Genomic DNA, 25,554 nt, shown 5'->3' on the forward strand with positions numbered 1-25,554 from the left:
TTACTGGGAGAATCAGGGAGACATGGATAATAATAGGCACTAAAAATCTTTATGGAATGGGAGACTGAGGACATAACTATAGCAGAAAGGTCAGTGACAGTTGACAAGTGACAAGGAAATACTTAGGGAAAACGAAATCACTGCCTTCTATACCAAGGCAGGGTTTATCTGCTTCACCTGTTCCTAAATAAGCATGTTAATTCTGGGGGAGGATCATAAGAAATACTTGTAGACAAAAGTTTAAAAACACGTAACAAACCAAGAGTAAAAAGAAGATAAATCTGGTGTGACTTTTCATTTACTGTTAGCAGAGTTAAGACAATGATCACATGTAAGTATTGTGTGGACTAGAAATTTACCCTGGCATCATGCACTGACATTTTTTTGGTCATTTTAACATAGCTTACTTATGTCGAACAATTTTGGCAGTATATCTTCAGTCACAGGTAAGACTGTAGGTGGTGAGATCGTAGACAAGCAGTTACCTAAATTTAGTGTTTACATTTTTGATGTTTTTCACTTACTGGATTTTTATTAATATGCTTAATAGTTTATCTACTTGACCAGTCGTTGCATTAAAAAGTTGCTCTTTGGGGTTTCATTGCCTTGATGTTTGAGTGTAATCTAACAGTTTCACAAAGTGTTTATTTTGCATGACCTTAACAAATGTTTTAACCAATTAAAAAAGAAAGCACGATGTTGTTGACACTGTATGTTGAAATGTTAACATTTTAGTACTTACAGTGTTTATCAGTCTGCAGTATTGTGTAATTAGTAATTATTTCAGGGGTGATACTTTGTTCCTTTTCACATGAGTAGATGCAGTGTAATATCACTGTATACTGTATCACTGTATTCTTTAGATTTAGAAAACAATACAAAAGTTGCACGCTAAAAAAAAAAAAACCCACTAAGGTGCTTGGCAGTGGGTGGAATCAGAAAATGTGAAATTTCTCAAAAACTTATCGACTTAAATAATTTTCCCTATGTTACACATTAAAAAAAAAAAGAAAAACTTTACCCTTTTTCTTTTCTTTTCTTTTTTTCTTTTTTTCCTTTTTTGGCTGCATCACATGGCATGTGGGATCTTAGTTCCCTGACCAGGGATTGAACCCACGGCCCCTGCAGTGGAAGCATGGAGTCTTAACCACTGGATCACCATGGAAGTCCCCAAACTTTACACTTTTTGTAGGGAAAAAAAACGGTGTATTTTACATAAATACTGAGCCCATGTATTTTTACTGAGCCCATGCGCCTACAGCCTATGCTCCACAACGAGAGAAGCCACTGCAATGAGAAGGCTGCGCACTGCAATGAAGAGTAGCCCCCACTCGCCGCAACTAGAGAAAGCCTGCGCCCAGCAACGAAGACCCAACGCAGCCAAAAATAAATATTAAAAAAAAAAAAAAAAGAATTGGAAAGAAATGAAAGAGCCCCCATGAGCTATAGGACAATATCAAAAGTTCTAACACATATGAAAGTGGAGTCCCAGAAGGAAAGGAGGGAATGGGACAGGAAAAATATTTGAATATTATGTCAAAATTTCACAAATTTGGTGAAATACATAACTTTACAGAATAAGCAGCTGAGAAAACCCCAAACAGGTAAAACAGGAAGAAAGCCACACCTGGGAAAATCAAAGTCAAACTGCTGAAAACCAAGGATAGAAAACATTGAAAGAAACCATAGGGAAAAAATGACACAATGCACAGAGAGCAACAACTGTCACTGACTTCTCATCAGAAACAACAGGAGACAGTTTATATTAGAAGGACATCTTCAACTGAGTAAACAAATTGTTGGATATTCACACAATGGACAACTACTCAGCATTAAAAAGGAATGAACACCGATATCTATTTTAAAAATTGATTCAATAATTAATAACCTTCCAAAACAGAAAATACCAGGCCCAGATGGGTTCACTAGTGAATTCTACCACACATTTAAGGAAGAAATTATACCAATTCTCTACAATCATTTAGAAGACAGAAGCAGAGGAAATACTTCCTAATTCAGTCTATGAGGCCAGCACTTACCCTAATACCATAACCAGACAAAAATAAAAGAAGAAAAAGCTACAGACCAATATCTTTCATGAACACAGATGCAAAAATCCTTCACAAAATATTAGTGAATCAATACAAAAAAGTATAAAAAGAATCATGACCAAGTGGGATTTACCCCAGGTATGCAAGGCTAGTTCAACATTCAAAAATCAATTAATATTATCCATCACATCAAAAGACTAAAAAAGAAAAATCAAATGATCACGTCAACAGATGTAGAAAAAGCATTTGACAAAATCCATCATCCATTAATGGTAAAAATTCTCAGTAAACTAGGAATAGAGGGGAACTTTCTCAACATGGTAGACATCTACAAAAAAATCTACAGTTAACATGATACTCAAGAGTGAGAAACTTGAAGCTTTCCCAAGATCAGGTACAAGGTAAAGAAGTCCCCTCTCACCACCCCTTTTCAACATCATACTGGAAGTCCTTGAAAATGTAATAAAGAAAAAGAAATAAAAGGTATACAGACTGAAAAGGAAGACATAAAACTATCTTTGTTTGCAAATGACATGATCATCCACTTATAAAATTGGAAAGGATAGACAAAAAACCCTCCTTGAACTACTAAGCTGTTAAAGCAAGGTTGCACAACACAAGGTTAATATACAAAGGTCAATTGCTTTCCTAAATGCTAACAATGAACAAGTGGAATTTGGGACTTCCCTGGCAGTCCAGTAGTTAAGACTCTGCACTTCCAATGCAGGGGGTGTGGGTTCAATCCCTGGTCAGGGAACTAAGATCCCACATGCCACATGGTGCGGCCAAAAAAAAGAGTAAGTGGAATTTGATATTAAAAACACAATTATCCTTTATACTACATACACTTAGGTATAATCTAACAAAATATGTACAAGATCTGTATGAGGAAAAGTACAAAACTATGATGAACAATATCAAAGAAGAACTAAATAAATAGAGAGATATTCCATGTTCATGGAAAGGAAGACTCAACATTGTCAAGATGTCAGTTCTTCCCAACTTGATCTATAGAGTCAACACAATCCCAATCAAAATCCCAGCAAGTTATTCTATGGATATCAACAAATTGACTCTAAAGTTTATAAGAGGCAGCAAAGGATCTAGAATAAGCAACACAATATTGAAAAAGAAGAACAAAATTGGAAGACTGATGCTACTCAACTTCCAGACTTACTATAAAGCTATAAGATCAAGACAGCGTGGTATTTGTGAAAGAATAGGCAAATAGATCAGTGGAACAGAACAGAGAGCCTAGAAATAGAACTCCATAAACACAGTCAACTGATCTTTAACAAAGAAGCGAAGATAATAAAATGGAGCAAAGAGTCTCTTCAACAAATGGTGCTAGAACTGGACATCCACATGCAAAAAAAAAAATGGATCTAAACACAGACCTTACACCTTTCACAAAAATTAACTGAAAATGGATCATGGACCTAAATGTAAAATGCAAAACTATAAAACTCCTAGAAGATAACATAGGAGAAAACCTAAATGAATGATATAACACCAAAGACATGATCCACAAAAGAAATACTTGATAAATTAGACTTCATTAAAATTAAAAACTTCTGGTAATTCCCTGGCAGTTCAGTAATTAGGATTCCACGCTTCCACTGCCAAGGGCCTGGGTTCAATCCCTGGTCAGGGAACTAAGATCCACAAACCATGCAGTGAGGCCAAATAAATAAAATAAAAAACTTCTGCTCTGCGAAAGAAAGTATCAAGAAAATCAGAAGACAAGCACAGGCTGGGAGAAAATATTTGCAAAAGACACATCTGACAAAGGAATGTTATCCAAAGGATACAAAGAGCTCTTAAAATTCAACAATAAAACAAATAAGGAAGTTCCCTGGTGGCCTAGTGGTTGGGATTCCAGGCTTTCACGGCCGTGTCCCGGGTTCAATCCCTGGTCGGGCAATTGAAATCCTGGAGGCCACACAGCACAGCCAAAGAAATAAGAATAAAATTAAATTTAAAATATCATCTCTCAGTTTAAAAACAAAAAAGATTTAAAAAATGGGCTAAAGACTTTAACAGACATCTCACCAAAAAAGATATACAGGTGGCAAATGAGGATATGAAAAGATGCTCCACATCATTTGTCATCAGGGAAATGCAAATTAAAACAATGAGATACCGCTACATACCTATTAAAATGACCAAAATCCAGAACACTGACAACAACAAATGCTGGCGAGGATGTGGAGCAACAGGAACTCTCATTCATTTCTGTTGGGAATGCAAAGTGGTACAGCCACTCTGGAAGACAGTTTGCCAGTTTCTTACAAAACTAAACATACTCTTACCATATGATCCAGCCATCACACTTCTTGGTATCTACCTAAAGGAGTTGAAAACTTATGTCCATACAAAAATTTGCACTTGGATATTTATAGCAGCTTTATTCAAATTGCCAAAACTTGGAAGCAACCAAGATGTCCTTCAAAGATGAATAAATAAAAAACTGTTGTACATTCAAACAATGGAATATTATTCAATGCTAAAAAGAAATGAGCTATCAAGCCATGAAAAGACATGGAGAAACCTCAAATGCATAGTACTAAGTGAAAGAAGCCAATCTGAAAGGCTACATATTGTATGATTCAACTATACAGCACTCTGGAAGAAGCAAAACTATGGAGACAATAAAAAGATCAGTTGGGGAGTGGGGGATAAACAGGCAGAGCACCGAGAATGGGCAGTGAAAAATACTCTGTATAATAATAAATATATGTCATTATACATTTGTCCAAATCATAAAGTGTGTAACACCAAGAGTGAACCCTAAGGTAAACTATGTACTTTGAGTGATCATGATGTGTCAATGTAGGTTCACCTTTGGTAAAAAATGTACCACTCTAGTGAGTAACGTTGATAAAGGGAAGGCTATGCATGTGTATGGGCAGGGGGCATATGGAAAATCTCTGCACCTCCCTCTCAATTTTGTTGTAAACTTCAAACTGCACTAAAAAAATTAAGTCTTTTAAAAAAAAGCAATGAACTACTGATATAGTTCACGTTCATCACATCATAGATGACTCTCAAAAATGTAAGTGAAAGAAAGACACGAATGTCTAGAAAAGATAAGTGTAATCTACAGTGACAGAAAGATCAGTGTTTACCTGGGAATGGTGGGGCGGAAGCACAGTGATTACGAAGGAATACACGGGGCTTCCCTGGTGGCGCAGTGGTTGAGAGTCCGCCTGCCGATGCAGGGGACACGGGTTCGTGCCCTGGTCCGGGAAGATCCCGCATGCCGCGGAGCGACTGGGCCCGTGAGCCATGGCCGCTGAGCCTGAGCATCCGGAGCCTGTGCTCCACAACAGGAGAGGCCACGACAGTGAGAGGCCCGCGTACCGCAAAAAAAAAAAAAAAAAAAATACAGAATACAGGGAAGATTTTAGGGTAATGGGTATGTGCTATACCTTGACTGTGTTAGTGTTTACATGTATAATTAATTTGTCAAAACTCATCAAACTGTAACTTAAAATAAGTGCATTTTATTGCATGTAAATTATACCTAAATTTTTTTGATTTTTTAAAAAAATCTGAAGGATAATACTAAGTTTCAACAATTAAAACTATGAAAATTTCCCAAATACTTTATTCAAGAAAATTACAACTCTTTCTAATATAGCATAATCAACAGGCATGTAGTTTGTCTTTATGATGCATGTTGCCAGTGAATTAAACAGATGTGTATTCTGGGTGGAAAAGGCCAAATTAAAATGGAATTCTAAAAAAAAAAAAAAAAAATGGAATTCTAAAGAATAGTCAATGAATTAATATTCAATTCACAAAATAAAAACGTAGACCTAAATCTAATCATATCAATAATCATATTAAATACAAATACACTAAAAGCCTATTATTAAAAGTAAGCTTGTCAGAATAGATCAAAAAGAAAGACCCAATTATATGTTGTCTACAAAACATATAAAAATGTAGATAGGGTGAAGGTAAAAGATGGCAAAATATATATTGTGTAAAGAGTAAGCATATATAACTGTAATATCTGTATTAATATTACATAAAATAAACATTAAGAGTATGACCAAGATAGAGACATTTCAAAATGATAAAATGTCAATGATGAAGATAATTCATCAAGAATACATAACAATCATAACTGTATATGCATCTAACAACACAGCTTCAAAATATAAGAAACAAAAATTGACAGAATTAAAAAGAAAAAGAGAAAAATCTATAATCACAGAGATTTTAACATCGCCCCCTCAGCAACTGATATAACTAAATTTTTAAAATAAAAAAAATACAGAATACTGTTCCTCAATAAAAGTAGACATAAAAATCCTTCAAAAATATTAGCAAGTCAAATCCGGCAATATATAAACAATAACATATCTTGCCCAAGTTGGGTGTAATCACAAGAATAGAGAATTGGTTTAACATTTGAAAATAAATCAACGTGATTCACTATATTAACAGAATAAAGGAGAAAAAGCATTTGATAATTTTAACAGATGCAGAAAAACCATTTGATAATTTAAGCATCCAATCATATTAAGAACTCTCAGAAAATCTGTTGTTTTTGTAGAAAATGATAAGCTGCTTCTCAAATATATATATGTAAGTGCAAACAACCTAGAATATCCAAAGCAATCTTGAACAAAAAGAAGACGACTTTGGGACTTCCCTGGTGGGGCAGTAGTTACGAATCCGCCGGCCAATGCAGGGGACACGGGTTCAATCCCTGGTCCGGAAAGGTCCCACATGCCACGGAGCAACTAATACTGTGCAGCACAACTACTGAGCCCGCGTGCCACAACTACTGAAGCCCTTGCGCCTAGAGCCCGTGGTCTGCAACAAGAGAAGCCACTGCAATGAGAAGCCCACACACCACAACAAAGAGTAGCCCCCGCTCACCGCAACTAGAGATAGCCTGCACACAGCAGTGAAGACCCAACGCAGCCAAAAATTAATTTTTTTTAAAGTTAAAAAAAAAAAAGCAGAAGACTTTGCATAATCTGACTTCATGACTTACTATAAAGCTATAATAATTACAACACTGTGATCTGGCATAAATATAGGCAAATATATCAATGCAATAGATTGGTACTGTACCCAGAATAAACCCACTATTTATACAAATGACTCATACTGCCATTTGGTTTTTGGCGAAGGTGTCAAGCAACCCAATGGGGAAAGTCTTTTCAACAAATGGTGCCAGAACAACTGGATATCCACATGGGAAAAAATTAACTTCAACCCCTACTTCTCACCATACACAAAAATTAATCTGAGATGGATCAGAGACATAAATATTAAAGCTAAAATGAGAAAGCTTCCATAAGAAAACAGAGGAGAACATCTTTGCTACTTCAGGGGAGGCAGAGGTTTCTTAGGACAGAGAATGCAATACCTGTAAATGGAAACTTGATAAATTAGACATCATTGAAAGTAAATTTTCCGTTCACCAAAAGATGCAATTTTAAAATGAATAGATAAGTCAGAGACTGGAAGAAAATTTTCATGGAACATGTAACTGACAAAAGACATATTTGGAATATGTAAAGAGCATCTACTATACAGTCACAGAAAGCCAAAACCTCAATTCCCGCAAAAAAGGTGTGCGTGGGGGGGAATATTTGACAGGACACTTCACAAAAACAGGTAAATTAATGACCAATAAACACATGGAAAAAGTGATCAACATCATTACCCACTAGGAAAATGCAAATCAAAACCACAATGAAATACTACTGCACAACCACTTGAATGGCAAGGATATGAAGCAACCAAAACTCTCAAACATTGTAGGTAGAGTATAAAAAGGTATATCCACTTTGGAAACATGTTTGGCCTTTTCTTATAAAACTAAACATATACCTACCCTACAACCCAGCAATTGTATTCCTAGGAATTTACCCAAGAGAAATAAAAGTATATGATCACACAAAGACTTGCACTTGAATATTCACAGCTTTATTCATAATAGTCAAAAATCTGGAAACTGCTACCTACCATCAACAGGAAGATGGATAAACTGTGGTATATTAACAAGAGGAATACTACTCAAGAATAAAAAAGACAGCATGAAAACTACCAAAAGCATTATGCTGAATGAAAGAAAAGAGTACATGTTGTATGATTTCATTTATGTGACATTCTAGAACATACAGAATTAGTCTTTGATAAAAAAGTCAGAACAGTAGTTACCTTTGGGAGTCTAAGGACAGGGAATGACAGGGAAGGTACATGAGGAATTATCTGGTTTAATCATAGTATTCTCTATATCTTGATGGGCTTTGAATTACAAGGGTATATACATTTGTCAAAACTCACTGAATGGTACAACTTAATATTTATATATTTAACTGCATATACAATTTATTACCCCAAAAAAGGAAACACAAATAATATTAAAGTCTAATTAATGATATACAAGGTTATGAGTTTATAGGTGAATTTACTGATGACTACATCTTACTCCAATATGCATAAAAAATAAGATGGACTGATGAACAGATAGAGGGAAAGATACTGTTAAAACAAATTTAATAGAACGTTAATTGCTGAATCTAGGTGGTGAGTGTTAGTGTACAATACTTGCAGTTTCTCTGAATGCTTGAAATTTTTCATAATAAAATATTGGGGAAAAATCAATCCAATAACCTAATTCCTCTACCTAAAAATCCCTATTGGTTACATTCAATAATTACCAATAGCGGGACTTCCCTGATGGCACAGTGGTTAAGAATCCGCCTGCCAATGCAGGGGACACGGGTTCGAGCCCTGGTCCGGGAAGATCCCACATGCCGCAGAGCAACTAAGCCTGTGCGTCACAACTACTGAGCCTGCCTTCTAGAGCCCGTGAGCCACAACTACTGAGCCTGCACGCCACAACTACTGAAGTCCGTGTGCCTAGAGTCCGTGCTCCACAACAAGAGCAGCCACTGCAATGAGAAGCCCGTGCACTGCAATGAAGAGTAGCCCCCGCTCACCGCATCTAGAGAAAGCCCTAGTGCAGCAACAAAGACCCAGTGCAGCCAAAAATAAATAAATAAATAAATAAAATTTTAAAAATTACCAATAGCCTTTATTCAGACCTGGTTCTCATTTCCTACCCTATAGTTTCTGACGCTGTTAACCACCTTCTCCTGTTGAAACCCTATACTACTATTTTAAACTGCTTCCTTTTCCTTCTCTGATTATTCTTTTCGCCTTCTCTTCCTCTTTCTACTCCCAAACTGCAGGTGTACCTCAAAGTTCAGAACTGAGCCCTACTCTATACTTTTTCCCACAGAAAATTCACTCATATCATTTTAACTATCACCTATATGCAACTCCAAATGAAGACATAGCATCTCTTCTGTATTCAAGTCTCCCACTTCTAATTGCCTACTAAGTATTTTAACTTGCATGTCCCGTATCATCAAAAGTATTACTTTATCCTCAAAATTTAGAACTGGTATTCTGCTTCCCAATTACTGTCCATGGCGGTACAGAGTTACCCAGGGTCAAAACAATGAAGTTATTTTTGACTTCTCCCTCTGTCCTAATCCTTAAAATAATCCGACACCAATCCCTCCTAAATCCATTTCTCCCTTTTCATTCAACCACCATTAGTCTTATAATAATTCTTATAAACTCACTTTATTGTAAGAGCTTGCTGGTTGATGTCCCAGCCTCTGTCTCTCCTCATAATTCATCCTGCATACTTCTAAAACACCTCCAATTATGTAACCCCTGTTTATATAACTTCTATGATTTCCCGTATCTAAAAGAAACTATTACATGCTGAGCAGAAAAAGTTAAACAAGATGTGTTACTTGCCGTGGTAGCAAATCTCCAAAAATGGAGTCCTCCCAGTGAACCAGGCCTCCTCCTCGCAGTCCCCTCCTACACTGAATCTGGGCTGGCCCTGTCACTCATGTTAACCAACAGAATGCCACAGTAGTAGCACTGTACTGGTCCCAAGTCTATGCCTTAAGAAAGCCTGGAAACTTCCACTTTTGTACTCTTGGGAGCCCTGAGCCACCAAGCAAGAAATCTGCCTCCTTAGCTGGAAAGACCACCTGGAGAGGAAAAAGTCCTGAGACAGCATGGAGAGATAGAGTGAAAAGGCCTAGACATCCCAGAGTCCCACCGGAACTCAGCTTTCCACGTGCCCCTGCCAACGCAGAAATATGAATGAAGCCATCTTGGACATTCCAGCCCCAGTTGCCACATAATGGCAGCTACAGGAAGGACTCCAAAGGACACTAGAAGAACCATCCATCTGAGACTCAATCAACCCAAAGAATTGAGAGAAATAATAAAATATTGTTGCTGTTTTAAGATGCTAAGTTCTACAGCGTTTTTTTGACAGCGATAGATAATCAAAATACCTGCCCTCAAGAAGCTGACTATATAATGTGGGAAACATTCCAGTAAACACAAAAGACCATCAGAGGTCAGTGTTATGACAGAAGCATACACACCATACTAGGTGAATACGGAGGAGGGTCATCTAAATTAAATGGTCAGGGTGTGTGAAGGGGAGGATAAGGGGAGTATCTGGGAAAGCTTTCTAGAGCAGTTGATACAGGCTGAGTTTTAAGTGAGTTCAGGATACAACATGTAGTAGTTAGGTATAAACTAGCATGGTGGTTTGGGGGAATGGTAAAAGATGCAGCTAGGGACATAAACAGGGACTAGATAATTGAGGGCCTCTTATATTAAACTAAAGAGTTTAAACTTTACCCTAGGAACTATGAAGGACTTTAAGCAGGGAAATGACATTATCAGATCCGTATTCTTTGACAGATTTCTTCGACAGATTTGTACTAGACCAATGAAAATGGAGGAGACTGGAGGCAAAGAACGTTTAGTAGCCTGCCTCAGAATCTAGGAGAACTGATAGAAACCTGAACTAAGAGTGGCAGAGTGAATGGAGAGAAAGGGGCAATTAATATTAAGAATCTACAGGACTTGGTAAAGCAGAGAGGGGTTAAGAGAAGAATTCAGAATGACTTGGTTATTCGGCTTAGTCACTGGAGGAGAGTGTGGTGTCACTTATGGAGAAGTGGGAAGAGCAAGAGGGAACAGGATTCACACACAGGTAGTTTAGACTCAGATACAAGGACAGGAAGAAAAGATGGATGTATCTGCTGATAGGAAACTGAAGGAAGGTTTACTCGATGGCCCCTATTTTTTCAGTCAAATAAAAGGCAAGATCATTTGCTAAGACTAAGGAGAGAAGTGGTGGAGACAGAAAGTTTAGAAAGAGAGGTAATAGTTAGGGACAGCCCTCAGAGGTAGAGGGAGTCCTGAGGATCCGGGTGTTTTTGAAAGTCAAATTTATTCTGGCCTCAAGACACACAGCTGTGTGATCTCCTGCAGCAGCCCTCAGCAGCCCAAGTATAAGAAGAATAGAGATGTCGGAGGGGGCGGGGTGGGGGGGTAGGTGTGGGGGCTGACTTGGCCCAGGACTGGAGTACTATGGAAAAATGAAAGGAAAGGAACAAGCCTCCACAGAATTGATGGTAATGGTAAGGGAGAAATTCAAGTAATGGACCATGAGTCCAGTCTGGCTAGGCAAAGAAATGCTTCCAGGGAGCTGGAGGACTGGGAGAAACTGGAATGAAGTCAAAAAACAAGAAAGAGGACTTGATGCCAAAGTGTACATTTACTGGGAATGAGACAGAAAGCTGGAATGACTGAAGGCTGTGGTCAAAATACAGGATGCTGAACAGTCTGGCTCACTGCTTTGCACCTAAGAAATACTCACTAGATTTACTGATTGCCAGACAAGCTATTAGGACTTCAAAGCATACCAGTTAAATAAACTAGCATTTGGTGAGAAATTTCCAAAAAGAATCCTCTTGCACCCTGTCAATTTCAATATAGCATAAACTCTTATATCCCATCCAAAGTAATGCTTCCAACATTAACTCCCTTGATCTGCTATTTACCTATCACTTTATCACGAGTTCATCAGGCAAGCTCAGAGCATTTTAAAAAAGAAGACCTGGGCCTCCCCGGTGGCGCAGTGGTTGAGAGTCCGCCTGCCAATGCAGAGGACACGGGTTCGTGCCCCGGTCCGGGAGGATCCCACATGCCGCAACTAAGACCTGGTGCAGCCAAATAAATAAATAAATATTAAAAAAAAAAAAAAAAAAAAGAAGACCCTTGCTTGATATTGCAATTTTTCTGCTACTGGTCCCAACCTACCTTTGTGAATCAACTGATGATGTCTCTTAAAGCGCAAGCTCACCATCTTTATTCAAGAAGAGCCTTATTTGCTATTATTCTCGATGAGTCACTATTAAAGGCAGGGAGCTTAAAAAGAAGTTCGGCCGTAGAAGAGAACTAGCTTGGAAGCCTCACCTTTCTAGTACCAGCAATAATCTTGAAGGATGCAAGCTGGAAACTAGAAAGTGTCCCCACAAAGGCAAGACAATGTCCATTATAAAGCAGCCAGGTGTCAAGGAGAAAAAAAAAGCAAATATGTGACTAAACTGAATATTTGGTCTTTTTTTTTTTGGTCAGTTCATGGTGTCTTCTTTAAAAATTATAATTACATTAAAAAACACAGTAATTACCTTCAAACAGTACAAAGCACTTAGCAAATTTCTATTATGTAAATTCATCTATAATATCAAGGTGAAATTTAATTTCCTATCCAGTAATTCAACAAATATTTGTCCAATAATTATCAGTATATAGCACTGAGCTAAGTGTAAAAGAACACAAAAGAGTAAAAAAAAAAATTTTAAATACATATGAAGAGGGAGAGTCCAGTCTTTATCCTCAAGAGGCTTACAATATCAATGGCCAGCCAAGACATACACAGGTAGAAAAAAATGTAGAGTACAGTATAATACAAAAATAAGCAAAATCAGGGGGCTTCCCTGGTGGCGCAGTGGTTGAGAGTCCGCCTGCCGATGCAGGGGACACAGGTTCGTGCCCCAGTCCAGGAAAATCCCACATGCCGCGAAGCGGCTGGGCCCATGAGCCATGGCCGCTGAGCCTGCGCGTCCGGAGCCTGTGCTCCGCAACGGGAGAGGCCACAACAGTGAGAGGCCCGCATACAGCAAAAAAAAAAATTAAAAATAAAAATTAAAAAAATAAGCAAAATCAGCAGAGAGCTGTATAGATGTTCTGAGGAGGGAGAGATTAGTTCAGGAAGAACTGGATAAGGAAGATTTTACAAAGGAGGTAGAATTTAACTTGAAACTTGTAAAGTGGGTAACTGAATAAGACATCTTATTAGAAAACCCCATTATTTCCCCAATTTTCCAAGCCAGAAATATGGGCGTTTCTATAACTCTTCCCTGTCCACCTATTAGTGCTACCCCTAACACCTTACAAATGGATTCACATCTCTCCTCCCCACTGCAGCACTTCAGTTTTGGCCACCATTATTGTAACACAGGCTCTGACAGATAAGTCTCCTAACTGGTCCTCTACACTACTCCAGTCTATTCTCCAACTGGCATCATCATCTATCTAAACTGCAAATCGCTATTTACAGTTGCCAAGATATGGAAGCAACCTAAGTGTCCAACAACAGATGAATGGATAAAACAGATGTGGTAATACATACACATACACACACACACACACACACACACACACACACACACACACACACACAATGGAATACTACTCAGCCATAAAAAAGAATGGAATTTTGCCATTTGCAATAACATGGATGGACCTGGAGGGCATTATGCTAAGTGAAATAAATGAGATAGAAAAACACAATACTGTATGTCATCACTTATATGTGGAATCTAAAAAGTGAAAAGAATGAATGAATGTAACAAAACAGAAACAGACCCACAGATACAGAGAACAAACAGGTGGTTGCCAGTGGGGAGATGGGGAGGAGGGGCAAGATAGGGGTAGGGGACTAAGAAGTACAAACTACTGTGTATAAAATAAATAAGCTGTAAGGATATAGTATACAGCACAGGGAATACAGCCAATATTTTATAATAACTTTAAATATAATCCATAAAGGTTTTAAATCACTACGTTGTACATCTGAAACTAATATATTATAAATCAACCATACTTCAATTAAAAATTTTTTAATTGAAAATAAATAAATAAAGTGCAAATCTCATCCTCTGATCCCCACCCCCTCCTTAAAACTCTCTAGTCTCTCACTATCAGGGAAAATCTCAAACTCCTTACACGGGATCTGAGCCTTTGTGATCGGGCTTCTGCCTCCTCCACTAGCCTCATTCCTCTCTACCTCAGGTCTCAGTTGCTAATCTCTCTCGTCCGTAGGTCCCCTGCCTGCAATGTCTTCTTCCCTATTCGTTGCCTGGCTAATTTCTCCCTGTATCTACCCCGACTCCTGCAACTTTTTCTTTGAAAATCTCAAACCAACAGAAAAGTTAACAGAATAGTCCAGTGAACACATGCCCTTCATCTGGATTCACCAGCTGTTAATGCTTTTTGCCACATTTACTTTACTTCTCCCTCTGAACCACCTGAAAGTTATAGACATCATGACAACCCCTAAAACTTCAGCAAGTATCTCTTAAGAATAAGAACCTTCTACATAATCACACGCAAAATATTTACCATTGATACAATATTACCTAATACGTAATCCATATTCAAATTTTCCCAATTATTCCAAAATGTCCTGTCTTATTTATCATCTTTCCTCATTTGCTGAATCATTTTCCAAGTATCCCGCTACTTTTCACTTAGCTCTCGGACACATTAGCAAGCCAAGATTTTCTTGATAAATAAAAATGCATTTTAGTAGAATTTAAATAAAATCACAATATTCACAACTATTTTGACTTCCAAACAGGTCACATTAAGAAACTTAGAAAACTGAAACTATGACCAAATTCTATGCCTGCCTTAGCCTTGCTGCAGTATCCTGAAAAGGACACAGATCCATTAAATAGCTTTGCAAACAGCTTGCAATGGTTAGTTTGAAATTTGGTTTTGGTGCTGAATTTAACATAAGCAAAGTAGCCTCATAGCCTAAACTATAAAACATCAGATAAGGCAAGTGAAATAGGTGTTAGATATATATCAAAATCCTGATCAGACTTGGGACCAAACAATGAGCTGCTGTTATTTCAATGTACTGATGAATCCCTGAAACACTTTTTATTAAATTTAACATAGGGTGCTGAAAAAGCTAAGATCACTCAAGGATTTTAATTTGTGCACTTGTTTTTCAAATAAAAATTAGACTGAAAGAAAAGAAAGTAGAAACACAAATAGAACCGGCCTGTTATGTACAAACACACACACATAAACCCAGGGTTTTTATTCTTAACAGCATCATTTACCTTCTGCCCTTCTCACAAAGCTTCTCAATTTCAGCTTTCAGATCCTGCTCCTTCTGCAAAAACTCCTTCTTTTCTTTCTCTATCTTCTTCTTTGTTTCTTCTCGCTTTATTGTTACGTCCTGGATAGCCTTTAATATCTCCTAAGTCCCGCACAATTATAGTCACACACAAATAAAGAAGGAAATGAATTAGTTCTTTTGGTCTGAAGGTTACTTTCAACTATCTCAAATTAACATATTGACTTTAGTGATTTCAAATTGAATTGAAGGAATCTGGTGATGAGTAGTCCCAAAAGCAGTCAAAAAAGTCCCAAAAGGGAGTAAGTTATAATAAAGCAGATTTCAATTCAACAGGAGAAAAGAATTTCTAACAATCACAACTGTTCAAAAACGGAATTTACTGCCTTGTGAAGCAATAAGCTCTCCATTACTGGTGCTCATATAAAGGCTGAATGAACACCTGTCAAGACTGCTGAGAAAGACATTCTTGCACAGGGTGGGAGTTTGCTACTTCCAACAAATATGGTCTTGTTTTGTTTTGTTATGGCTCTACTTTATTATGCGTAGGGGTTATCTTTGTTCTTTTTAAATTATTTAACTATATACATATATATTTATAATAAGAAGTCAAACAAAAAGTAATAAAGTTAAGTCACCCCTAATTCACACCAATTCCACCCATAAAGTAATCAATGTGTTAAGCATTTTGTTCTATGCTTTCACATCTTTCTCCATTCTTACACAAATACATGTGTACTTACGTACGTATTTGCTTTTTTGTTTTCTTTATAATGAGGTAATTTTATATACACTATTCTGCATCTTGCTTTTGTTCACCTGACATGAGCATACTATCGATAAATATAGATCAGACTAAAAAATAGCTGTATAACACGACATGACATGTATATAACGAATTTAGTCAACCAGTCTCTGTTAAGAGTCCATCCTGTTAAGGCTGATTTCAGTTTTCTTGTAACTACAAATAATACTACAATAAACATCCTGTATGCCTATATTTTCATACAAAAGCTTTTAGTTCTGTAGAATAGACTCCTAACAATGAGGCTGCTAAGTCAAGGTATATATACATATTAAAATTTTAAGTGACAATTCCTAATATCTTTTTTCTTCAGACTTTATTTATATACTTATTTACTTGTTTATTTATTTACTTAACTTTTTGGCACGCTGCACGTCATGCGGGATTCTTGGTTCCCCAACCAGGAATTGAACCTGTGCCCCCTGCATTGGAAGCCTGGAGTCTTAACCACTGGACCACCAGGGAAGTCGCCCTAATATCTTTTCTAAAATGGTCATAACAATTCACACTCCTACCAATGTCTAAAAAGGGTTCATTTTTCCTTACCTTTGACAACTTATTTCATTTTTCCCAATCTCTTGGGAAAGAGGGAGGAATGGTATCTAGTAATTTTAATGAGCATTTCACTACCTCCTGTTCTTTTACTGTTTTTATTGTCTGTCTCCTCCAACTAGAATAAGCATTCAATGAAGGCAGAGACTATGTTTCGTTCACCACTAAATCTTCAGAGCATACATCAGGAACTCAAAAAATATTTGCTATACAAATGGATCGACACTAGTAAGGCTGAGTTTATTTTCATACATTTGTTACCCATTTGCTTTTCCTCTTCTGTGAATTACTGTTTGTGACTGTTATGGGCAAAATAATAACCTCTTCCCCACAAAAATGTCCATGTTCTACTCCTTGGAACCTATGTTACCCTCCATAGCAAAAGAGATAGGGAGACAATCCTGGATTATCGGGGTGGGCCCAATCTAACCACAAATGGGTCTTTAAAAGCAGAGAAACTTTACCAGTTGTGATCAGAGGAAGATGTGATTAGGGAAGAACTGTTACAGAAATGCAACGTTGCTGAGTCTGAAGATGGAGACGGGGGCCACAGGTAAAGGAATGCAAACAGCCTCTAGAAGCCAGAAATGCAGGGAAATGTATTCTCCCCTAGAGTCCCCAGAAAGGAATGCTGCCCTCCTAATACCTTGATTTTAGCCCAGTGACACCCACATTGTACTTCTGACCTACAGAACTGTAAGATAATAAACGTGTTGTTTTAAGCTCTAAATTCACGACAACTTGTTACAGCACCAATGGGAAACTATTACAGTAGAAAACTATTACAATAGGAAAGTAATACAGTAACTTTTCCTGGTTTCCCTAGATTGTTTGGCTTTTACCATGAATTTGTAGGAATCTCAGAATGTCATCTTAAACCCTTCGTCATATGTGCTATAAATATTTTCTCTCAGTCTAATATTGATCTTTTGACTGTTTTCTATATCATTTGCCATGCCAAAAAGTTTAATTATATATAATTAATTTTAAAAAATCTTCTAGGTTTTCTGCCTGGGTTAAAATGACCTCTTGCAACTTCAGGTATATAAATATTCTTCTAAATTTTCTTCTGATTTAAAATTTTTTTCCAGTTTTTATATGTATATTTTTAATTTACTTAGAATTGTATTTTTAAATATAGTGTGAGACAGGAGTCTAATCAAATGACTTTCCAGGTAGGCAGTCAAACAAATATATTAAATAAATAATCCTGGGCTTCCCTGGTGGCGCAGTGGTTGAGAGTCCACCTGCCGATGCAGGGGACATGGGTTCGTGTCCCGGTCCGGGAAGATCCCACATGCTGTGGAGCGGCTGGGCCTGTGAGCCATGGCTGCTGAGCCTGCGCGTCCGGAGCCTGTGCTCTGCAACGGGAGAGGCCGCGGCAGTGAGAGGCCCGCGTGCCGAAAAAATAAATAAATAAATAATCCTTTCCTCTCTGAACCAAAATAGGAGTGAGAGTTTGGACGAGATGCCCTCGAAGGTTCTTGTTTATCCTTAAAATTCTATGATAACCATTAAAAAGTTAAATACTGCTTTTCTATTTCTATTAATTTGAAAACAAAATTAAAGTCTGATTAGGGACTATACTTTACTTATTGCCAATTTTAATATAAGCAGAATACCTGGTGATTCTTCATTTCTTCTTCTCTCCTTTGCTGAAGTTGCTTTAATTGCACTTGGAGCTGATTCTCCACTTGCCTCTGCTTGTCCAGGACCTCCTGGTAACGCTCCTTCAACAGGGTTCTCTCTGTCATCATTTTATCCTATTGGTAACAACAGATGAGAAGTTTAATTCGCCAATTTCATTGCAAGAAACATTCACCATGTCCCTGTTCAAGGCACCATGCAGGGCGCTATGGCTGCAGTGTCCGATGCTGTAGCTAAATTAATTAGAATAAGCAAATGTAAACATCCAGCTCCTCAGTCACCTTACCACATTCCAAGTACTCAGTAGCTACATGTGAGTAGTGGCTACTATACTGGACAGCACAGATACAGAACACTTCCGTCGTTAAAGGAAATTCTATTGTACAACACTGCGCTAAGATGGAGGGTGGCAACCTATGGCGTGTGGGCCAAATCCAGCCATCAACTGTTTTTGTTTTTAAATTTTATTTATTTATTTTATTTTTGGCTGCATTGTGTCTTCATTGTTGTGCACGGGCTTTCTCTAGTTGTGGTGAGCGGGAGCTACTCTTCATTGCAGCGCGGGGGCTTCTCATTGCGGTGTCTTCTCTTGTCACGCAGCACAGGTTCTAGGTGCGCAGGCTTCTGTAGCTGTGGCACACAGGCTCAGTAGTTGTGGCGCAAGGGCTGAGTTGCTCTGCGGCATGTGAGAGCTTCCCGGACCAGGGCTTGATCCCGTGTCCCCTGCATTGGCAGGCAGATTCTTAACCACTGCGCCACCAGGGAGGTCCCACCGTCTGTTTTTATAAGTAAATGTTTTATAGGAACACAGCCATACCCGACAGCTGGCTGGCTGCTTTCACACTACAACAGCAGAGTGGAGTGGTTACAAAAGAGCACATATAGCCCACAAAGCCTAAGATATCTACTAACTGACCCTTCATAGGCTAATTTCCCTGCAGTAGGGAATAAGAGAAATAAGGTATTTTATCTATTAGGAGGAAGAAGAACGAGCAAAAACAAAGAACAGATCAACTACTCAAAATGCATCCAGAAACTGGACTCCTTACTGGTCATTAGCACTACAAATTGGCAGGTCCACCAAAGAGTTCTGGGGCACTTGGTATTCAGATTGGTCAAATCGGTAAGCTCTCATATAAATAGGGAGCAGAAGTAAAGCTTCTGGGACTTCCCTGGTGGTCCAGTGGGTAAGACTCCACGCTCGCAATGCAGGGGGCCCGGGTTTGATCCCTGGTTGGGGAACTAGATCCCGCATGCAGGCTGCAACTAAAGCTCTCGCATGCCACAACCAAGACCCAGCGCAGCCAATAAATAAATAAGTCAATAAAAGAGGTGAAGCTTCTAAGGGTCACAGTTCAGCTCTGCCTCCCCCACATTAATAAATCAAGAAAAGTAATGATTACCTTTCAAAGGAACACTAAAACTTAGAGGGTCAATTTAAAGCACATTTGGTATAAGGTAACCAGTGTAAAATTTAAACAGAGCATTAAACTGAATTTGTTCATTAGACGGTAACTACTTTCAAAGAAAAGAAAGGTTTTAGAAGTGAATAGGGAAAAACTTATCACACTATGATAATAAAAAAATAAGCTCTCAAGATGGGACTTTAGCTTTGGGATAAGCTAGTCCTTAGTCCATGTACTGAAATGTAACTAAAGCTCCCTAAACAGATGACACCTTAGCATCATAACTTTAAAGGGATTCTGAACCTGAGGTCTATGGATAGGTGTGTATAAAATTTTTTGAGATGAGAATTCAAAGTTTTCAAAAGATTCTGAAAGAGGACCTTAACCCAAGAAAAGTTAAAGGTTAAGAACCAATTGATGAAAACTAGTAGATTAGAGGATTCTTTTCTTCTCTCTCTACTTCCTTATGGTACCTCTCTGTCCATAATACATCTTTAAAAAATTTTTATTTTATTTTTTTTTGCGGTACGCGGGCCGCTCACTGTTGTGGCCTCTCCCGTTGCGGAGCACAGGCTCCGGACGCGCAGGCTCAGCGGCCACGGCTCACGGGCCCAGCCGCTCCGCGGCATGTGGGATCTTCCCGGACCGGGGCACGAACCCGTGTCCCCCGCATCGGCAGGCGGACTCTCAACCACTGCGCCACCAGGGAAGCCCGATAATGCATCTTTTTAACAACACAGGATGGGGAAAAAAACTAGTCTTCACAGAAAGAAGTCTCAAGGTACATACTATTAGTACATACAAATGGATGGCTTAAAGGCATACAGCAAATTACTTGATACAATTCTCATCTTAATAAGCCAAAGGGTTACACATTGTTACTTTGTTTCATTGATGGTGTATTGGTCCTGAGAAGCAGGAGTCACAATTTCAAATGCAGGCAGTGGGCAATTACTGTAAATGCATGAAAAAGGTAGCAAATAAAACAGGAGCAAAGTTCCCTGTATTGCCACTAAGCTTAATACCTGCTTAGTCCCAATGCCTTTTTAAAAGCATGTGGAGGGCTTCCCTGGTGGCGCAGTGGTTGGGAGTCTGCCTGCCGACGCAGGGGACATGGGTTCATGCCCCGGTTCGGGAAGATCCCACATGCCGCGGAGCGGCTGGGCCCGCGAGCCATGGCTGCTGAACCTGCGCGTCCGGAGCCTGTGCTCCGCAACGGGAGAGGCCACAACAGTGAGAGGCCCGCGTACCGAGAAGAGAAAAAAAAAAAAAAAAAAAGCATGTGGAGAACTCATTTACAACTAAGAATGTTAACCATCTGTTATGCAATGCAAATGAAATACCATGTTCTACTGCTGTCAACTTACTACGGTGTTTTGTATTTTGGTTGTGTACTAAAATATAATCATATTGTGTTTTAAAAATAATAATAATAGGGACTTCCCTGGTGGTACAGTGGTTAAGACTCCACGCTCCCAATGCAGGGGGCCCGGTTCAATCCCTGGTCGGGGAACTAGACCCCACGTGCATGCTGCAACTGACAGTTCGTGTGCCACAACTAAGGAGCCCTGGAGCCGCAACGAAGGAGCCCACCTGTCGCAGCTAAGACCCGGCGCAACCAAATTAAATAAATATTTTAAAAATAATAATAATTTTAAAAATTACAGCATGTGGGCCACACCACCACCCAAAAGAATACTGCCAAACAAAACACAACCCTGGGCCTCTTTTGGCCTAATGGCTTGCCAGTTTCCAGCCCTGTTTCAGACTGATGCTAAAGCTTATCTATTACCTCTTAGTTGGCCCCTTCAATTGCTATATGGTCAACGAAACCCTGCCTTACAACTGTGGGGACCAAATAAACACTCCGTGTAAAGTGTTTAGAATAAATGCTCAAGAAAAGGCGACTTCTCCTCCTTCTCCTGGAGGTTCTCTCCTAGCCTGGTTCTCACCCAGCACATCGCCATCGATCTCTCATCTCTAGGATCTTTTTACTTGCCTGTTATAAATAACTCCTGAGTTGCTACTCTTTATTTGTAAGTTTTCATGTGGTTAATGTACTCCAATAACTTACTTCTTTCCATCTGCCCCTCAATTTCTTCAACTTGCACCAAATATCCACTTTCTTACCTGGTTTTCCTCTTTATTTCCATTCAATTAACATATCTTACCCTAAAGACCCCTTCCTGAACTTAGGGTGCCTTTTCTAGCATTATCCTTCCTCTTGAAAAATGGACATTCAGATATCCACACACTTACAGGGTGGAAGTTTTGCCACAAAATGCCAGGGAAAGATCAAGGGGACCACTTTAACAAAAATAAATGTGAAGCTCTAAGTTTTAAAAACCAATTACCTATTTTTAAGTAAAAAACAGATTTAAAAAGTGACGCTCAAAAAAAAAAATAATAATTACCTTGGCATAAAATTGGAAGATACAACTAAGCAATACATGAGAAAAAGACCTGATGGAGTAAAAGTGAAAGCTCCACAGTGTGACGATGTCAGCTTAGGAAATGGTGTGTAGAATGTCATCACAGAATGACACAACAGTTCCATTGTATAGTGAAGTAATTACACTGTATGTGCATTACTACATTTAGCTCTCAGGATCACCTTGCAAAAGAAACATTGAGAAGGTGTAACATGTCTAGGTGAAAAAGTAACCAGGTTGAAGAAAAGACTGAAAAATATATCATATGAAGAAAAGAAGAATGTTAAAAAAACATCTGGGGGGCTTCCCTGGTGGCGCAGTGGTTGAGAGTCCGCCTGCCGATGCAGGGGACACGGGTTCGTGCCCCGGTCTGGGAAGATCCCACATGCCACGGATTGGCTGGGCCCGTGAGCCATGGCCACTGAGCCATGGCCACTGAGCCTGCGCATCTGGAGCCTGTGCTCCGCAACGGGAGAGGCCACAACAGTAAGAGGCCCGCGTACCGCAAAAAAAAAAAAAAAAATCTGGGGATGTTTCACCTGGAAAGGTTCAGACTTAAAGGATAAGAGGAAAAAGCATTTAAAAAAACATTTTGAATATATTTTGGGCTAACAAGTAAAGGGATTTAGATTTACTCTACATAGCTCAAGAGAGAACTATAACAAGAAGTTTTAGTGGTTCTGTTCTCACCTCATAATAAGATCTAACAATAAGAGCTATTTTCAAAATGCAATATGCTGATTCATGAGTAGTAAGCTTCCCATCTCTGGAGGTGATCAAGTAGAAGTTAGCTGACCATCTGTCAGGGATTTTATAAAGGAGGTTCCTGCACCTTTTCCAACTGAGATGATGTGACTCTAGATCTTCTGCATTAATGGTTTCATACATGAACAATTGCAGTTTAACTACTTACCAGATTCTTTTCAATATCTTGATCTGTGTTTACCTCTGAATCAGCCGTCTTAAAGTCAGTCTATAAAGAAAGAAACAATTATATTCAGAACTGTTCAGAGACATTCTAAAAGGCAGAATTGCTCTCGTCCTTTCACCGAGAAATCTGCCACAAGGAACTGAGAAGTTAACTTTTTGCTCTCTCCCCTTATCAGCTTCATAGCAAGAGAACTGTAGTTCGGGCAAATGTCCACTGACATCCATGTAGCATGAAGCATTTACCCCACAAAATAAGCTGAACAAGACCCAACAACTGATGGAGAGACAAGCTCGAGACTCAGATAAGAATTTTGGCCCCTACAATTTACTGTGCTCATCCTTCCTGCTACAAAAAAAGCACACCAGTCACTAGAAGGCAGGATACCCCGTACTTCTTAAGATGTAGGTCAGAGAATTAACAAGGATTCCTCCTGCAAGGTCGAAGATAGGAAATATGAATGCTAATGACCTACGCTCATCAATTACTCAGTGAAAGTGATTGTATGTAAGTCATGAAGCTCCTGGTCGCCACGATTAGACACGGGCTGTTACTTATTGAACACCAGAATGAAGTCATCACAGAGCACCGTATGAAAACAGTATGAGAGTTGCCAGTAAAAAAATGAGACAGAGTAGTTCTCCACCAACTATGAAGAAATATCTCCTGCCCTCAAAAAAAAAAAAAAATTAAAAGCCCAAATTCCGTTTTAGTAGTAGAAACTTGATACTTGACCTGGACGGCAATGTTCTGAGAAAGCTTCAGGGAAGAGCTATCCTGATCATCATCCTGATCCACTCTGACTCCTTCAACCCCATTTGCTGGAGGCACCACAGGTGGGAAATCCAAGCCTGTGTCCCTGCTCCCTTCCTTTAGGATGGAGGCTTGCGGGGCCTTCTCTTCAGGACAATTCCCGGAGGCAAGCTGCTTTGTATCGCACCCTGCCTTAAGAGACCGAGTGGCGGGGTGGAGGCTCTCCCGGAGGCGTGTGTCCCCCTCCTCTCCCGCTGTGCTGGCCACGTCCTTCAAATCAGACTGAGACCCACCGCCAGAGAGACAAAGGGCCGTGGCTATCAAGTTTTCTCCTAAAACCGCCCGGTGCGCTGCTGAAGTGTCACCTGCTGATGAACCAGGATTCTGCTCTGGGTGTTCCAAATGGGCATTTCTGTTATTCTCCTTGGTTATCGTTTGGTTACTTACACTCGACAGAGGCGAGTTCTTGTGCTTCTGTGCAGGGTCTTTGGGGCTATCAAAAACATAAGATAAAAGGTTTCTCTCTTCACCCAATCTTAAAGAGGCTTAAATATATAATACTTTTAACATAACCACTAGAAGAACAAAACGAGACTATATAAACCCCTCCAAATTAGCCAACTGAAAAGGAACTTAGTTTCCACCCAGTGATTTCTGTCCCACATGCAGGGAGTATGGTGTGGTGGTGAAGAAGCTGGGTTCAGGAGACAGTCCGCAGTGAACGGTCACACAGAAATGACGCTGAGGAGCCAAAGGTTTGGGGGGATGCAGGTGAAACAGCCTGCCGTTACTTAGAATATTTCATTTAGGTACATGTACTAATTTTGTTCCACATATTTTAATAAATAAAATATTGACTGAGAAATATTGTTTTAAATTCCACTCTTGTTTCACAAAAATAATTTTCATTCAAATTCATTTTACAGATCTTTGACCAGAACCACCAACAGCTTTCCAGAGCATAGCATCTTCACTTCAAGTTGCCTGAAGTACAAACGATTTTGAATCCAAAATTGAAGCTGTCAGCAGAACTTTTACCCCAGATAACAAATATACACACATGTATACACTGAAATCGTTGTTTTATTGTTTGCTACAACCATTTACCATACTGCTTTTAAGAGATCTTCAAAACCTATTTACAATGACATCCAACATTCACGACTGGAAGTCTTTTACCAGGAATAATGTGTGTTAAATTCCTTTGCTACTAAAAAAAAAAAAAAAAAAAAACTGCTTCTGTCAACTATGCCCTTAAGGACTCCAAACTAGTACTGACTGAGGCTTCAGGTCATTGTGCCTTCCTTTCCTCAATAGTACCTACTGTTCGAAATAAAACAACAGAGACAGAACCTTGTGACATGAAAAATCTTTATAAATACTCTAAGCTGATTCCTTGCTGGGGATTAAGTGGTGGCGGGGTGGGGGGGACACTTAATTATAAATTTGGGCAGATACAGTACCTGGGTGTGAATCCTGACTCTGCTATTTACTAGCTGTTTAACTCTGGGCAAGTTACTTAACTTCATTTGTAAAACAGAAATAATATTACCTACCTAATAAGATTATTGTGAGGATTACATGAGATAAAGCATCTGGTGTATTTAGTTCTGGCACACAGTAAACACTCAATAAACCTTAGCTGTTATTATTATTACTAGTAGTATGTGTCTGATTTTA

At 38.9% G+C, this 25,554-nt stretch overlaps 1 protein-coding gene across 4 annotated transcripts in view; it reads right to left on the bottom strand.

Moving 5' to 3' along the window:
* RNF214 (ring finger protein 214) overlaps positions 1-25,554 on the bottom strand; it is a 47,905-nt gene that overhangs the window by 19,315 nt on the left and 3,036 nt on the right. For 3 of the 4 annotated variants that reach the window (XR_003791387.1, XR_003791386.1, XM_029207496.1), the window contains exons 3-6: positions 23,857-24,367; positions 23,107-23,166; positions 18,331-18,471; positions 15,335-15,474 (exon numbers count right to left, since the gene is read on the bottom strand). Coding sequence is in view for 2 of the 4 variants with exons in the window: in XM_029207496.1 (XP_029063329.1) it covers positions 15,335-15,474; positions 18,331-18,471; positions 23,107-23,166; positions 23,857-24,367 (852 nt within the window). In the remaining 2 variants the exon portion in view is untranslated. The remainder of the gene's footprint in view (positions 1-15,334; positions 15,475-18,330; positions 18,472-23,106; positions 23,167-23,856; positions 24,368-25,554) is intronic. The other variant, XM_029207498.1, reaches the window with a different exon arrangement.

Source organism: Monodon monoceros, unplaced genomic scaffold (genome assembly GCF_005190385.1).
Source record: "Monodon monoceros isolate NGI ecotype Baffin Bay Population unplaced genomic scaffold, NGI_Narwhal_1 Super_Scaffold_7, whole genome shotgun sequence".
Taxonomy (NCBI): domain Eukaryota; kingdom Metazoa; phylum Chordata; class Mammalia; order Artiodactyla; family Monodontidae; genus Monodon; species Monodon monoceros.